At 37.1% G+C, this 18,204-nt stretch overlaps 1 protein-coding gene across 1 annotated transcript in view; it reads left to right on the plus strand.

The window, feature by feature from the left end:
• Positions 1–18,204, plus strand: part of LOC308621795 (coiled-coil domain-containing protein 150-like) — a 98,089-nt gene that overhangs the window by 26,549 nt on the left and 53,336 nt on the right. Inside the window, 2 exon segments of the mRNA XM_081242532.1 lie at positions 14,983–15,093; positions 15,096–15,098. Coding sequence (XP_081098658.1) covers positions 14,983–15,093; positions 15,096–15,098 — 114 coding nt within the window.

Genomic DNA, 18,204 nt, shown 5'->3' on the forward strand with positions numbered 1-18,204 from the left:
TGCATGAGCTGCTTCTAAATTTTGGAGATTAATCCTTTGTCAGTTGCGTCATTTGCAAATATTTTCTCTCATTCTGAGGGTTGTCTTTTCGTCTTGTTTATGGTTTCCTTTGCTGTGCAAAAGCTTTGCAGTTTCATTAGGTCCCATTTGTTTATTTTTGCTTTTATTTCCATTTCTCTAGGAGGTGGGTCCAAAAGGATCTTGCTGTGATTTATGTCATAGAGTGTTCTGCCTTTGTTTTCCTCTAAGAGTTTGATAGTTTCTAGCCTTACATTTAGGTCTTTAATCCATTTTGAGCTTACTTTTATATATGGTGTTAGGGAGTGATCTAATCTGATACTTTTACATGTACCTGTCCAGTTTTCCCAGCACCACTTATTGAAGAGGCTCTCCTTTCTCCACTGTACATTCCTGCCTCCTTTATCAAAGATAAGGTGACCATATGTCCGTGGGTTTATCTCTGGGCTTTCTATCCTGTTCCATTGATCTATCTGTCTGTTTTTGTGCCAGTACCATACTGTCTTGATTACTGTAGCTTTGTAGTATAGTCTGAAGTCAGGGAGCCTGTTTCCTCCAGCTCCGTTTTTCATTCTCAAGATTGCTTTGGCTCTTCGGGGTCTTTTGTCTTTCCATACAAATTGTGAAATTTTTTGTTCTAGTTCTGTGAAAAATGCCAGTGGTAGTTTGATAGGGATTGCATTGAATCTGTAGATTGCTGTGGGTAGTAGAGTCATTTTCACAATGTTGATTCTTCCAATCCAAGAACATGATATATCTCTCCATCTATTTGTATCATCTTTAATTTCTTTCATCGGTGTCTTATAATTTTCTGCATACAGGTCTTTTGTCTCCTTAGGTAGGTTTATTCCTAGATATTTTATTCTTTTTGTTGCAATGGTAAATGGGAGTGTTTTCTTGATTTCACTTTCAGTTTTTCATCATTAGTATGTAGGAATGCCAGAGATATCTGTGCATTAATTTTGTATCCTGCTCCTTTACCGAATTCATTGATTAGCTCTAGTAGTTTTCTGGTAGCATCTTTAGGATTCTCTATGTATAGTATCATGTCATCTGCAAACAGTGACAGCTATACTTCTTCTTTTCCGATTTGCATTCCTTTTATTTCCTTTTCTTCTCTGATTGCTGTGCCTAAAACTTCCAAAACTACGTTGAATAAGAGTGGTGAGAGTGGGCAACCTTGTCTTGTTCCTGATCTTAGTGGAAATGGTTTCAGTTTTTCACCATTGAGGACAATGTTGGCTGTGGGTTTGTCATATATGGCCTTTATTATGTGAGGAAAGTTCCCTCTGTGCCTACTTTCTGGAGGGTTTTTATCATAAATGGGTGTTGAATTTTGACAAAAGCTTTCTCTGCATCTATTGAGATGACCATATGGTTTTTCTCCTTCAGTTTGTTAATATGGTGTATTACATTGATTGATTTGTGTATATTGAAGAATCCTTGCATTCCTGGAATAAACCCCACTTGATCATGGTGTATGATCCTCTTAATATGCTGTTGGATTCTGTTTGCTAGTATTTTGTTGAGGATTTTTGCATCTATGTTCATCAGTGATATTGGCCTGTAGTTTTCCTTCTTTGTGACATGCTTGTCTGGTTTTGGTATCAGGGTGATGGTGGCCACGTAGAATGAGTTTGGAAGTGTTCCTCCCTCTGCTATGGTTTGGAAGAGTTTGAGAAGGATAGGTGTTAGCTCTTCTCTAAATGTTTGATAGAATTCGCCTGTGAAGCCATCTGGTCCTGGGCTTTTGTTTGTTGGAAGATTTTTAATCACAGTTTCAATTTCAGTGCTTGTGATTGGTCTGTTCATATTTTCTGTTTCTTCCTGATTTCATCTTGGCAGGTTGTGCATTTCTAATAATTTGTACATTTCTTCCAGGTTGTCCATTTTATTGGCACAGAGTTGCTTATAGTAATCTCTCATGATCTTTTGTATTTCTGCAGTGTCAGTTGTTACTTCTCCTTTTTCATTTCTAATTCTATTGATTTGAATCTTCTCCCTTTTTTTCTTGATGAGTCTGGCCAATGGTTTATCAATTTTGTTTATCTTCTCAAAGAACCAGCTTTTAGTTTTATTGATCTTTGCTATCGTTTCCTTCATTTCCTTTTCATTTATTTCTGATCTGATCTTTATGATTTCTTTCCTTCTGCTAACCTTTGGGGTTTTTTGTTCTTCTTTCTCTAATTGCTTTAGGTCCAAGGTTAGGTTGTTTATTCGAGATGTTTCCTGTTTCTTAAGATGGGATTGTATTGCTATAAACTTCCCTCTTAGAACAGCTTTTGCTGCATCCCATAGGTTTTTGGTCGTTGTGTTTCCATTGTCATTTGTTTCTAGGTATTTTTTTATTTCCTCTATGATTTCTTCAGTGATCACTTCGTTATTAAGTAGTGTATTGTTTAAACTCCATGTGTTTGTATTTTTTACAGCTCTTTTCCTGTAATTGATATCTAGTCTCGTAGCGTTGTGGTCGGAAAAGATACTTGATACAATTTCAATTTTCTTAAATTTACCAAGGCTTGATTTGTGACCCATGATATGATCTATCCTGGAGAATGTTCCATGAGCACTTGAGAAAAATGTGTATTCTGTTTTTTTGTGATGGAATGTCCTATAAATATCAATTAAGTCCATCTTGTTGAATGTATCATTTAAAGCTTGTGTTTCCTTGTTTACTTTCATTTTGGATGATCTGTCCATTGGTGAAAGTGGGGTGTTAAAGTTCCCTACTATGATTGTGTTACTGTCGATTTCTCCTTTTATGGCTGTTACTATTTGCCTTATGTATTGAGGTGCTCCTATGTTGCGTGCATAAATATTTACAATTCTCATATCTTCTTCTTGGATCAATCCCTTGATCATTATGTCGTGTCCTTCCTTGTCTCTTGTAATAGCCTTTATTTTAAAGTCTATTTTGTCTGATATGAGAATTGCTACTCCAGCTTTCTTTTGATTTCCATTTGCCTGAAATATCTTTTTCCATCCCCTATCAGTCTGTATGTGTCTCTAGGTCTGAAGTGGGTCTCTTGTAGACAGCATATATATGGGTCTTGTTTTTGTATCCATTCAGCCAGTCTGTGTCTTTTGGTGGGAGCATTTAATCCATTTACGTTTAAGGTAATTATCCATATGTATGTTTCTATTCCCATTTTCTTAATTGTTTTGGGTTTGTTATTGTAGGTCTTTTCCTTCTCTTGTGTTTCTTGCCTAGAGAAGTTCCTTTAGCTTTTGCTGTAAAGCTGGTTTGGTGGTGCGGAACTCTCAGCTTTTGACTGTCTGTAAATGTTTTAATTTCTCCATCAAATCTGAATGAGATCCTTGCTAGGTAGAGTAATCTTGGTTGTAGGTTTTTCTCCTTCATCACTTTAAATATGTCCTGCCAGTCCCTTCTGGCTTGCAGAGTTTCTGCTGAAAGATCAGCTGTTAACCTTATGGGGATTCCCTTGTGTGTTATTTGTTGTTTTTCCCTTGCTGCTTTTAATATGTTTTCTTTGTATTTAATTTTCGACAGTTCGATTAATGTGTCTTAGTGTGTTTCTCCTTGGATAGCATGCAGATTCTTAATGACTGCACCATCAGGGAAGCACCTATTTTTTGTTTTTTGATAATAGCCATCCTAGTAAATGTGAAAGTGTACCTCATTTTGGTTTTGATTTGCATTTACTTAATGGCTAATAATGTTGAGCATCTTATTATGTGTTTATTGGCCATTTGTATATCTTCTTTCGAGAGCTGTCCACTCAGATCCTTTACCAATTTTTAAGGTGGGTTATTTAATGTCTTTTAATTGTTGAGTTGTAAGAGTTCTTTATATATTTTGAATGGTAGACTCTTATCAGATATGTGACTTGCAGATATTTTTCTCCCATTCTGTGGGTTCTGTTTAAATTTTTATATTTTTATAAAGTCCAGTTTACCAATTTTTTCTTTGTTTGCCTGTCCTTTACGTGTCACATCTGAGAAACTGTTGCTTGATCCAAGGTCACAAAGATTTACACCTTTTTGTTTTGTTTTGTTTTTATATCGGAGTATAGTTGATTAACAATGTTGTGTTAGTTTCAGGTGTACAGATAAGTGATTAAGTTATGCATGTACCTATTCTTTTTCATATTCTTTTTCCATTTAGGTTATTACAGAATATTGAACAGTTTCCTGTGCTATACAGTAGGTCCTTGTTGGTTATCTGTTTTAAATATTGCAGTGTGTACATGTCAGTCCCAAACTCCCAATCCCTCCCCTCCCCTCCCCTTCCCCCTGTAACCATAAGATCATTCTCTAAGTCTGTGAGTCTGTTTCTGTTTTGTAAATAAGTTCATTTGTGTCTTTTTATTTTACATTCCACATATAAGCGATATCATGATATTTGTCTTTCTCTGTCTGACTTACTTCACTTAGTATAATAATCTCCAACTCCATCCATGTTGCTGAAAATAGGATTATTTCATTCTTTTCAATGGCTGAGTAATATTCCATTATATTTATGTACCTCATCTTCTTTATCCACTCCTCTGTCGATGGACATTTAGGTTGCTTCCATGTCTTGGCTCTTGTAAACAGCGCTGCAGTGAACATTGGGGTGCATGTATCCTGTCAACCATGTTTTTTTGCAGATATGTGCCCAAGAGTGGGAGTCCTAGATCATATAGTAGTTCTAATTTTAGTTTTTTAAGGAACCTCCGTATTGTTCTCCACAGTGGCTGCACCAACTTACATTTCCACCAGCAGTGTAGGAGGGTTCCCTTTTCTCCACACCCTCTTCAGCATTTATTTTTTGTAGATTTTTGATAATGGCCATTCTGACTGGTGTGAGGGGATATCTCATTGTAGTTTTGAGTTGCATTTCTCTAATAATTAACAGTGTTGAGCATCTTTTCGTGTACCTCTTGGCCATCTGTATGTCTTCTTTGGAGGAATGTCTATTTAGGTCTTCTGCCCATTTTTTGATTGGGTCGTTTTTTTGGTATTGAGCCGCACAAGCTGTTGGTATGTTTTGAAGACTAATCCCTTGTCGGTTGCATTGTTTACAAATATTTTCTCCCATTCTGTGGGTTGTCTTCATTTTGTTTATGGTTTCTTTTGCTGTTCAAAAGCTTTTGAGTTTAATTTGGTCCCATTTGTTTATTTTTGTTTTTATTTTCATTACTCTAGTAGGTGGGTCAAAAAAGATCTTGCTGTGGTTTATGTCAAAGAGTGTTTTTCCTATGTTTTCCTCTGAGAGTTTCATAGTGTCTGGCCTTACACTTAGGTCTATAATCCATTTTGAGTTTATTTTTCTGTATGGTGTTAGGGAGTGTTCTGATTTCATTCTTTTACATGTAGCTCTCCAGTTTTCCCAGCACCACTTATTGAAGAGGCTATCTTTCCTCCATTGTATAGTCTTACCTCCTTTATTGTAGATTAATTGATGATAGGTGGGTGGTTTATTTCTGGGCTTTCTATCCTGTTCCATTGAATTATATTTCTGTTTTTGTGCCAGTATGATACTACTGTTTTGATTACTGTAGCTTTGTAGTATGGTCTGAACTCAGGGAGCCTGATTCCTCCAGCTTCGTTTTTCTTTCTCAAGAGTGCTTTGGCTATTCAGGGTCTTTTGTGTCTCCATACAGATTTTAAGATTTTTTGTTCTAGTTCTGTGAAAAATGCCATTGGTAATTTGGTAGGGATTTCATCGAATCTGTAGATTGTCTTGGGTAGTATAGTCATTTTGACAATATTGCTTCTTCCAATCCAAGAACATGGTATATCTTTCCATCTGTGTCATCTTTGATTTCTTTCATCAGCATCTTACAGTTTTCAGAATAATGGTCTTTTGCCTCCTTAGGTAAGTTTATTCCTAGGTGTTTTATTCTTTTTAATATGATGGTAACTGTGATTGTTTCCCTAATTTCTCCTCTGATCTCTCATTGTTAGTGTATAGAAATGCAACAGATTTCTGTGTATTAATTTTGTATCCTGAAACTTGACTGAATTCACTGATGAGCTCTAGTAGTTTTCTGGTAGCATCTTTAGGATTTTCTATGTATAGTATCTGCAAATACCTGCAAACAGTGACAGTTTTACTTCTTCTTTTCCAGTTTTGATGCCTTTATTTCTTTTTCTTCTCTGATTACTGTGACTAGGACTTCCAAAACTGTGTTGAATGAAAGTGGTGAGAGTGGACATCCTTGTCTTGTTCCTGATCTTAGGGGAGGTGTTTTCAGCTATTCACAGTTGAGTATGACGTTAGCTGTAACTTTGTCATATACAGGCTTTATTATGTTGAGGTAGGTTCTCTCTAGGCCCACTTTCTGTAGAGTTTTTATCATAAATGGGTGTTGAATTTTGTCAAAAGCTTTTTCTGCATCTATTGAGAGGATCATATGGTTTTTATTCTTCAATTTGTTGATGTGGTGTATCACACTGATTAATTTGTAGAGACTGAAAACTCCTTGCATCCCTGGGATAAATTCCACTTGATCGTAGTGTATGATCCTTTTAATGTATTGTTGGATTTGGTTTGCTAGTATTTTGTTGAGGATGTTTGCATCTGTGTTCATCAGTGATACTGGCCTATAATTTTCCTTTTTTGTGGTATCTTTGTCTGGTTTTGGTATCAGGGTGATGGTGGCCTCATAGAATGAGTTTGCAAGTCTTCCCTCCTCTGCAGTGTTTTGGAATAGTTTCAGAAGGATAAGTGTTAACACTTCTCTAAATGTTTGATAGAAGTCGCCTGTGAAGCCATCTGGTCCTGGACTTTTGTTTGTTGGGAGTTTTTAAAGCACAGTTTTAATTTCAGGGCTTGTGGTTGGTCTGTTCATATTTTCTATTTCTTTCTGGTTCAGTCTTGGGAGATTATATTTTTCTAAGAACTTGTCCATTTCTTCTAGGTTGTCTGTTTTATTGGCATATAGTTGCTTTTAGCAGTCTCTTATGATCCTTTGTATTTCTATGGTGATTGTTGTAACTCTCCTTTGCCATATCTAATTTTACTGATTTGAGCCCTCTCCCTCTTTTTCTCCATGAGTCTGGCTAAAGGTTTATCAATTTTGTTTATCTTCTCAAAGAACCAGCTTTTCGTTTCATTGATCTTTTCTGTTGTTTTCTTTGTCTCGATTTCATTTCTTTCCGCTCTGATCTTTATAATTTTTTCCCTTCTACTAACTTTGGGTTTTGTTTGTTCTTCTTTCTCTAGTTGCTTTAGGTGTAAGGTTAGGTTGTTTATATGTGATTTTTCTTGTTTCCTAAGGTAAGATTTTATTGCTAGAAACTTCCCTGTTAGAACTGCTTTTGCTGCATCCCATAGATTTTGGATCATTGTGGTTTGGTTTTCATTTGTCTATTAGTATTGTTTTATCTCCTCTTTGATTTCTTCAGTGATCCATTGGTTGTTTAGTAACATATTGTTTAGCCTCCACATGTTTGTGTTTTTTACAGTTTTTTTTCTTGTAGTTTATTTCTAATCTCATAGCATTGTGGTTGGAAAAGATGCTTGATATGATTTCAATTTCTTTAAAGTTACCAAGACTCGCTTTGTGATCAGTCCTGGAGAATGTTCCATGTGCACTTCAGAAGAATGTTTACTCTGCTGCTTTTGAATGAAATGCTCTATAAATATCAGTTAGGTCCATCTGGTCTAATGTGTCATTTAAGGCCTTTGTTTCCTTATTGATTTTCTTTCTGGATGATCTGTTCTTGGATGAAAGTGGGGTGTTACAGTCCCCCACTATTATTGTATTACTGTCAATTTCTCCTTTTATGGCTGTTAGTATTTGCCTTATATATTGGAGTGCTCCTATGTTGGGTACATATACATTTTCGATTGTTATAGTTTCTTCTTAGATCGATCTCTTGATCATTATGTAGTGGCCTTCTTTATCTCTTGTAACAGTCTTTATTTTAAAGTCTATTTTGTCTGATATGAGTATGGCTACTTCAGCTTTCTTTTGATTTCTATTTGCATGGAATATCTTTTTCCACCCTCTCAATTTCAGTCTGTATGTGTCCCTAGATCTGAGGTGGGTCTCTTATAGACAACATATATACGGATCTTGTTTTTGTATCCATTCAGCCAGTCTGTGTCTTTTGGTTGGAGCATTTAATCCATTTACATTTAAGGTAATTATCAATATGTGTGTTCCTCTTGCCATTTTCGTAATTGTTTTGGATTTGGGTTTTTATGTGGGTTTTTTTGGCTGCATCCCTTGTTTTGGGACATGGCAGTGAAAGTGCCAAGTCCTAACCACTGGACCACCAGGGAATTCCCTGGATTTGTTTTTGTAGGTCTTTCTTCTTTCCTTCCTCTTTTGTTCTCTTATCTTGTGATTTGATGACCAACTTTAATGTTGTGTTTCAATTCCTTTTTCTTTTTTGTGTGTATCTATTGCAGATTTTCGGTTTATGGTTCCCATGAGCTTTTGATACAGTAGTCTATATATAAAGAAGATTGCTTTAAGTTTCTAGTCTTTTAATTTCAAATGCAATTCCAATATCCTGCATTTGTGCTCTCCTCTTCTCACAGTTACTGGTTTTGATATCATATTTGTGTGCAGATGATTTCCTACATTAACTGTATGTTTACCTTTACTGCTGAGCTTTCCATTCATAATTTTCTTGTTTCTAGTTGTGGCCTTTTCTTTTCCACCTAGAGAAGTTCCTTTAGTGTTTGTTGTAAAGGTGGTCTGGTGGTGCTGAATTCTCTTGGCTTTTGCTTGTCTATAAAGCTTTTGATTTCTCCTTCAAATCTAAAAGAGAGCCTTGGTGGGTAGAGTATTACTGGTTTTAGGTTCTTGCCTTTAATCATTTTAAATATATCTTGCCACTCCCTTCTGGCCTGCAGAGTTTCTGCTGAGAAATCACTTGATAGCCTTATGGGAATTCCTTTGTATGTTATTTGTTGCTTTTCCCTTGTTGCTTTTAATATCTTTTCTTTGTCTTTAATTTTTGTCAGTTTGATTACTGTGTGTCCTGGTATATTCCTCCTTGGGATCATCCTACCTGGGATTCTCTCTGCTTCCTGGACTTGCGTTACTGTTTCCTTTTCCATGTTAGGGAAGTTTTCAACTATTATCTCTTCAAATATTTTCAAAGGTTCTTTCTCTCTCTATTCTTCTTCTGGGAGGCCTATAATGTGAATGTTGGTGCATTTAATGTTGTCCCGAAGTCTCTTAGACTCTCTTCATTTCTTTTCATTCTTTTTTCTTTATTCTGCTCCATAGCAGTGATTTCCACCATTCTGTCTTCCACCTCATTTATCCATTCTTCTGCCTCAGTTATTCTGCTATTGATTCCTTCTAGTGTATTTTTCATTTCAGTTATTGTATTGTACATCTCTGTTTGTTTGGTCTTTAGTTCCTCTATGTCTTTTTTAAACATTTCTTGTATCTTCTCAGTCTGTGCCTCCATTCTTTTCCTGAGATCTTGGAACATCTTCAATATCATTACTCTGAATTCTTTTTCCAGTAGATGGCCTATCTCCACTTCACTTAGTTGTTCTTCTGGTGTTTTATCTTTTTCTTTCATCTGGGACATATTCCTTTGCCGTCTCATTTTGTCTAACTTTCTGTGATTGCGGTTTCCATTCCGCAAGCTGCAGGATTGTAGTTCTTGCTTCTGCTGTCTGCCCTCTGGTGGATGAGGCTGTCTAAGAGGCTTGTGCAGGCTTCCTGGTTCCTGCCCACTGGTGGGTAGAGCTGGTTCTTGTCCCTCTGGGCAGGGCCATGCTCAGGAAGACTTTAAGCAGCCTGTCTGCTGATGGGTATGACTGTATTCCCGCCCTGTTGGTTGTTTGGCCTGAGGCGTCCCAGCACTGGAGCCTACAGGCTGTTGGGTGGGGCTAGGTCATTGGGAGGAAATGGCAGCGTCCAGGAGTGCTCATGCTAATGATTACTCCCCACAACTACTGCTGCCACTGTTTTGTACCTGCAGTGAGCCATAGCACCTCCCCTGCCTCTCCAGGAGACCCTCCACTACTAGCAGGTAGGTCTGGCCCAGTCTCTTATATAAGAGGTCACTGCTTTTTTTCCCTGGGTCCTGGTGCACATGAGACCTTGCCTGTGCCCTCCAAGAGTGGAGTTTCTGTTTCCCCAGTCCTGTGGAATTCCTGCGATCAAACCCCGCTGGCCTTCAAAACCAGATTCTCTGGGGTCTCTTCCTCCTCTTACCAGGCCCCCACGCTGGGAAGGCTGACATGGGGCTCTGAACTTTCAGTCCTGTGGGAGACCTTTTCAGGTATAATTACTTTCTAGTTTGTGGGTTGCCCACCCAGTGGGTATGGGATTTGATTTTATTGCAGTTGTGCCCCTCCTACCATCTTGTTGTGGCTTCCTCTTTGTCTTTGGATGTAGGGTGTCTCTTTAGGTAGGTTCTAGTGTTTTATTTTCTATGGTTGTTCAGCAGTTAGTTGTGATTTTGGTGTTTTTGTATGAAGGAGTGAGCTCATGTCCTTCTACTCCCCCATCTTGCAACTGTCATCCTGCACCCATTTTTTATTCTAACAATTTTATAGTTTTACAGATTACATTTTGGTCTTTGATCCATTTTGTGTTAAATTTTATATATGGTATGAGGTAGAGGTTTAACTTCATTATTTTGCCTGTGGATATCCAGTTATCCCAGGACGATTTGTTGGAAGACTGTTCTTTCTATTGAATGATCTTGGCTCCCTTGTCAAAATCTAGTTAACCATAGATGCATGGGCTTATTTCTGGACTCTCAATTCCATTGCATTGATATATATGACTGTACGTATGCCAGTACCACATGGTCTTGATTACTGTAGCTTTGTAATAAGTTTTAAAATTGAGACGTGTGAGCCCTCCAACTTTATTTTTTTTGAGATTGTTCTGGCTATTCTGGATCCTTGCATATCTATATGAATTTCAGGATCAGATTTTCCATTTCTGCAAAAAAAGAGGAGCTGGAATTTTGATAGGGTTTGTATGATCCTGTAGATCAATTTGGAGAGTATTGTGATCTTAACAATAGAGTATATATTTTCTCTATATAAGATTGTGCCATCTGCAAATGGAGATAGTTTTATTTTTTCCTTTCCAATTTGTTGCTTTTTGTTTCTTTTTCTTGTGTAATTGCTTTGGCTAGAACCTCCAGCCATGAGAGGTTGAATAGAAGTGATGAGAGCAGACATCCTTGTTTTGTTCCTGAGTTTAGAGGGTTAGCTTTCAGTTTGGCACCATTAAGTATGATGTTAGCTGTGTGCTTTTCCTAAATGCCCATGATCAGGATGAGAAAATTCCCTTCTATTACTAGTTTGTTGGGAATTTTTATCATGAAAATATGTTGAACTTGTTCAGTTGCTTTTTCTATATCTGTTGGAATAATCTTGTGGATTTTGTCCTTTATTCAATTACTAAGGTGTATTACATTGATTGATTTCAAATGTTGAACCAAGTTTTCCTTTGGAGGATAAATTTCACTTGATCATGGTGTATAATCCTTTTCATATGTTGTTTGATTTGGCTTGCTATTATTTTGTTGAGAATTTAAAAATCTATATTAATAAGGGTTATCCCATATTTTTTTTCTTGTGACATCTTTGGTTTTGGTATCAAGGTATTGAATAATATTGGCCTCTTAAAATGATTTGATAGTGTTCCCTCTCCTATTTTGAGAAGACTTTGTGAGGGATTGGTGTTAATTCTTTCAGTGTTTTGTAGAATTCAACAGTAAAGCCATCTGGTTCTAGGTTTTTCTTTGTGGGGAGTGTTTTGTTTTTAATTATTATTATTATTGATCCAGTCTCTTTATTTGTTATAGTTCAATTCATATTTCTACTTTTTTTGAGTTTTAGTCATTTGGGTCTTTCTAGGAATTTGTCCATTTCATCTAGGCTATGTAATTTATTGGCATACAGTTGTTCATAGTAGCCCCTTTTTAATTTCTGGGAGTTCAATACAATCTCTCTTCTTTCATTTCTAATTTTAGCAATTTGTGTATTCTTTATATTTTTTTTCTTGGTTAATACCACAGTGGTTTGTCAATTTTGTTGATCTTGTCAAAGAACCAACTTCTGGTTTTACTGATTTTCTCTATTGTTTTTCTAGCCTCTGTTTTATTTCTGCTATAATCCTTATTATTTTCTTCCTTTTGCTTGCTTTGAGTTTAATTTTCTTTTTCTAGGTTCTTAAGATGGATGCTTAGGTTATTGATATGAGATATTTCTCTTTTTTTAAATATAAGTTTATACAGCTACATATTTCCCTCTAAGCACCACTTTAGCGGCATACTATACATTTTCTTTATCATGTTATATTTTCATTTTCATTCATCTCAAAATATTCTTTAATTTCCTTTGTAATTTCCTCTTTGACCCATTGATTATTTAGAAATACGTTGTTGATTTCCCCATATATGTGAATTTTCCAAATTTCCTTCTTTTATTCATTTAATTTTATTTCATTGTTGTTGGAGAACATACTTTATATAATTTCAGTCCTTTCAGATTTATTGAGAGTTGTTTTATGGTTTAACATGTGGTATATCCTAGAGCATGCTTCATGTGCACTTGAGAAAAATGTGTATTCTATTATTGTTTGGTGGAGTGTTCTAAAGATGTCTGTTAGGTCCAGTTGCTTTATAGTGTTGTTCAAGTCATCAGCTGTTTCTTCATTGATCATCTAACTGTTCCACCTATTATTGAAAGAGGGATATTGAAGTCTTCAACTGTTAGTGTTGAATTGTTATTTCTCCCTTCAATTCTGTCAGTTTTTGCTGTATTGTTTTTGCTTCATTGGGGTTGTGTTGTTAGATGCAAATGCATTTATAAATGTTATCTTCTTAATGGGTTGATCCTTTTTTCAATGTATAATGTCCTTCTTTTTTTCTTTTTGTTTTGTTTCGTGGGCCTCTCACTGTTGTGGCCTCTCCCGTTGCGGAGCACAGGCTCTGGACGCACAGGCTCAGCGGCCATGGCTCACGGGCCCAGCTGCTCCGCAGCATGTGGGATCTTCCCAAACCGGGGCACGAACCCATGTCCCCTGCATCGGCAGGCGGACTCTCAACCACTGCGCCACCAGGGAAACCCTATAATGTCCTTCTTTATCTCACAGATTTTTGTCTTAATATCTACTTTGTCTCATGTTAGTGTAGCCACTCCAGCTCTTTTCAGATTACTGTTTACATCATATATCTTTTCCCATCCTTTTATTTTCAACCCATTTGTGTCTTTGGATCTAAAGTGTGTCTCTTATAAACAGCATACAGTTGGGTCTTTTAAAAAATTTATTCTGCCTGTCTCTGCTTCTTAGTTGGAGTGTTTAATCCATTAATATTTAACATCATTACCCATAAGGTAGGATTTACATCTGCCACTTTACTATTGTTTATATGTTTTATGTGATATTTGTTCCTCTGTTTCTCCAGTATTGCCTTCCTTTGTGTTAAGTAGATATTTCTGGTGCACTATTTTAATTCCCTTAACCTTTCTTTTACTATATATTTTTGATTTATAGATAACTGAGTTACAAACAAAAACTACATATTTATATGTCTTCTACATGTACCTACGTTGGTACATTTTCTGGTACCCTTTATTTCTTTATGTGGATTCCAGTTATTATCTAATCCCCTTTTATTTCAGCCTGAAGAGCTCCCTTTAGCATTTCTTACAGGGCATTTTTTTCTAGCCTCACAGTCTAGACCCCACCAAAGGGCGGACACTGGTAAATTATCCCACACAATTTAAATTGGGATTAGAGAGAATTGACATCTTAGCAATATTGTATCTTCCTAATACAGGGACACAGTATGTCTCTCCATTTTATTTAGGCTTTTGATTTGTCTTGTCAGCATACTGTAATTTTCAGCATGTCAAATATTGGACATATTTTTTCTTAGATTTGTACCTAAGAATTTCATGGATTTTGGTGCTGTTATAAATGGAACTTTTAAGAAATATCAATTTCCAATTGTTTGTTGCTAATATATAGAAATACAATTGATTTGACCTTGTATCCTTCAACCTTACTAAACTCACTTATTCTAGGATTTCTTTTGTAGATTCTTTGGGATTTCCTATGTAGACTATCATGTCTGTTGTAAGTGGAGACAGTTTTATTTCTCCCTTTCCAATTTCTATGCTTTTTATTACTTTTTCTTACCTTGTTGCACCAGCTAAGGCCTCCCGTATGATACTGAATAGGAATGGCAAAAGCAGATATCCTTGCCTTTTTCCCAGTCTTAGGGGAAAACATTCAGTCTTCCACCAATACTGATATTAGTTGTAGGTTTTTACAGACATAATTGATCACATAGAGATGGTTCCCTTTCATTTCTAGGTTACTGTGTTTTTATCATAAATTAATTTGAATTTTGTGAAATGCTTTTTCTGTGTCTATTGAGATGGTCATATGGTTTTTCTTCTATAGTCTATTGATGTGGTGAATTATTGTAATTAATTTTGAATGTTGAACAAGCCTTGTATTACTAGAATAAACTACACTTAGTCCTGATTTGTTATCCTTTTATTTATTGCTGGATTCATTTTGCTAATATTTTTTGGAGTATTTTTGCCTCTATATTTATATGCTTGAGTTAATATATAAATAGGTACCAAGTATCAGAAGGACTTTCACTTCTAGTAAATGTACACTATGCAATTTGTAATAACTCTCCTGCTAAAGACAACTAAAAAGCAGGGAAACATATTCATAAGATACCATTTATTTTACAGTTAAAAATGTCATTTTAAAAACAAGATAAGGGCTTCTCTGGCGGCGCAGTGGTTGAGAGTCCGCCTGCCGATGCAGGGGACACGGGTTCGTGCCCCGGTCCGGGAAGATCCCACGTGCCGTGGAGTGGCTAGGCCCGTGAGCCATGGCCGCTGAGCCTGCACATCCGGAGCCTGTGTTCCACAATGGGAGAGGCCACAACAGTGAGAGGCCTGCGTACTGCAAAAAAACAAACAAAAAAAAAAACAAGATAATATTTTTGGATCTGGCATAGAATTCTTTTCTCTTTTTTCTTCTAAAGGTAGACATAAATGCATTAACCTGCAACCTGCAAACTCTAGAGGAAAAGAATAAGCAACTGGCAGATCAAATTGCTTCCCTAGAACTTGAGCAAGCAACTTCTGATTACCATTGGGGGTATAAAAAGTCATTCTAAATTAGCAATTAATGACTATGAGTTTTAAAAACAATCAGAAATCAGGAGATGGGTTTCCTTCATTTTTTTTTGATAATTATCACAAGTCTGAATAATGCAGGCTAAATATGTCAGAGAGACCTACAGTATTCAGACAATACAGGATTTAGGAAAACAAGAGTTTAAGACAGCCTTTAAATGTCTGCCTACACAGATGATCTATAATGCTGAAAAGCACCAATATTTCTAACGTTTTAAAATATTTTCTTTTCCATAAATTGTGAGGAACAAACTTGTATTTTTTTTTTTCGGTATGTGGGCCTCTCACTGTCATGGCCTCTCCCATTGCGGAGCACAGGCTCCGGACGCACAGGCTCAGCGGCCATGGCTCACGGGCCCAGCCACTCCGCAGCATGTGGGATCCTCCCGGACTGGGGCACGAACCCGTGTCCCCTGCATCGGCAGGCGGACTCTCAACCACCGCGCCACCAGGGAAGCCCAAACTTGTATTTTTTTTCTCTTTGTGACAGTTCCATCCATTAGGAAATCAATAGTAAGTTCGATTCCTAAAAGCTACTTGACAAGGTCAATCCATTACAAATAAATGGTAGAAGTCTTAAAACATGTCCAGGTGAAGGAGATTTAAAGAGATAATTGTTATGTTAAACAGCTAATAAGTTTTCCATGTGCTTCTGAATACTTGAGAAAGAATTAGCTATTGCTTCTATAACATGCAAATCATCTTTCAAAATTCCAAAGAAGGCCCTGTTGTGAAGTCTGCCTTAATCTGAACTAAATTCTTTCAAACTCTCATAAGCTGCTCATTACTTCAACTATAAAAAATTACAGAGACTAAATCTAAATCCTGGGACTTCCCTGGTGGTGCAGTGGTTAAGAATCCGCCTGCCAATGCAGGAGACATGGGTTCAAGCCCTGGTCCAGTAAGATCCCACATGCCACGGAGCAACTAAGCCCGTGTGCCACAACTACTGAGCCTGCGCTCTAGGGCTCGCGAGCCACAACTGCTGAGCCCTCGTGCCACAACTACTGAAGCCCGCATGCCTAGAGCCTGTGCTCTGCAACAAAGAGAAGCCACCTCAATGAGAAGCTCATACACCCCAATGAAGAGTAGCCCCCGCTCACTGCAACTAGAAAAAGCCCGTGCGCAGCAACGAAGACCCCATACAGCCAAAAATAAATAAATAAATAAAAATTTAAAATATATGTATAAATACTCATATTTTTCATGGCTTTAGAGCCAGACTATCTATATTTCAATTTTGGCTGTGACCTTGGGTGTGATCCTTAACCTCTCGGAGCCTGAGTTTCTTAGTCTCTCAAAATGGGGATAATCATACTATTATTAGGAGGTTGTTGAGGTTAAGTAAGTTAATACATGTAAAACATGTAGAGCATTCTAACATTTATTGAATTCTTAGTATCTCAACTGTCTCAGAAGAAAGCCTGTAAGTTCCTATCACAGCAACAAGGTGCATTAGCTCTAATTCCTGGTACTGTCTCAAACCATGCCTCCCTCCCCCAAGATTAAAGATTCATCCATGTCCTTTCCTGTTGGCCAGGCCTCAGCTGGGCTTATCCACCCACCTGGTTTGGGTCTCTCTGGAAGACCATATCTCAGTCTGCATGATTCTTTCATGCCTCTACTGCCAGTGAGCAGGCCTGTGACCTTATCCTATTAGTGACTTTGACGGGTCTTGCAAGTGATTTGTTCAATGCTGATTCTTGCCTGTCCACAGCATCTCTTGATTAAGGTCTCCCAGTGATATCACATACCTCAATTCCAGCTTATATGTCTGTGCATAGAATCTTCTCTGACCAAACCTGCCTGGAAGTGCTTCACTTGGCTGTATGAGTCTTGAGGAAAGAGGTTAAGAACTTTTTTTTTTCAATCCGAGCAATGTCATTAAACCTATTGTTCTTTGAGAATTAACACTTGAAATTCTCAATAAAAACTACCCTCTAGTATAACCTCTTACTGATTTTTAGAGATATACATATGAATGTGTGTTGTGTATGCCACACCACAGATTTAAATTCAGACCTGGTTACAATACTCGGCTCCATTTACTGTGTGACCTGGGCAAGTTCTTAACCTCTATGGCCTTCAGCGCCAAGGGGATCTGCCCTAACTGTGGGGTTCTACTGTGCAAACCCATATCAAAATAGTTACTACATTTCTAACTGCTAAGTTAGAAATTGACCTGCTTATGCATCTGCCTTCACTCTCTTCTAATGCAAGAAGAGTAGGTTACTCATCTGTATACTCCCTTGCCTACCGTAACGCCTAATACATAATAGGTGTTTAAGAAATGTTGATTGGGTAGAGCACAAAGAGGGTCATGTGTGTCTTACCAGGCTGTGAGGATTAAATGTCATACTGTGAGTAAAGTGCCCCTCACAGGGCCAACATATACAGTATACTTGTATAAATATAATTTCTTCTTTTTCTCACACTTCCTAATTTTAGGTTTATGTTTGCCATTTCAGCCTTTAATGACTGTGTAATTTTTAAATTTTTCTATTGAAATATAGTTGATTTACAACGTTGTGTTAATTTCTGCTGTACAGCAAAGTGACTCGGTTATACTTTTATATTTTTAAATATTCTTTTCCATGTGGTTTATCACAGGATATTGAATATAGTTCCCTGTGCTATACAGTAGGACCTTGTTGTTTATATATTCTATATATAATAGTTTGCATCTGCTAACCCCAAACTCCCACTCACTCCCTCCCCCATTCTCCCCTCCCCCTTGGCAACCACAAGTCTGTTTGCTATGAATAATGGTGTAATTTAAGTCCGTTACCACAGGCAGTCATGCAGGGAAACACAATGAGAAAAGATCCAAATGTGAGAAGGTTACTATTCCTGGATTCAAGTTAAATGACTATTTGCCCCACTTCTCATTTGTATTTTAAACATACATTTTCGAATGGTAGCACCAGACAGAAGTAGAATTAGTTGCATACACAACTAGGATTATAATGACTTGAAATTAAACAATGTATTAAATGTAGTATTTCTTAAAACTAGGGTGACATTCAGTCAGTGTATACTTGTGAGGGTGACAGAGTTGGTTCCATTTG

This window comes from Mesoplodon bidens (genome assembly GCF_964165515.1).
Source record: "Mesoplodon bidens genome assembly, chromosome: 8".
Classification (NCBI taxonomy): Eukaryota; Metazoa; Chordata; class Mammalia; order Artiodactyla; family Ziphiidae; genus Mesoplodon; species Mesoplodon bidens.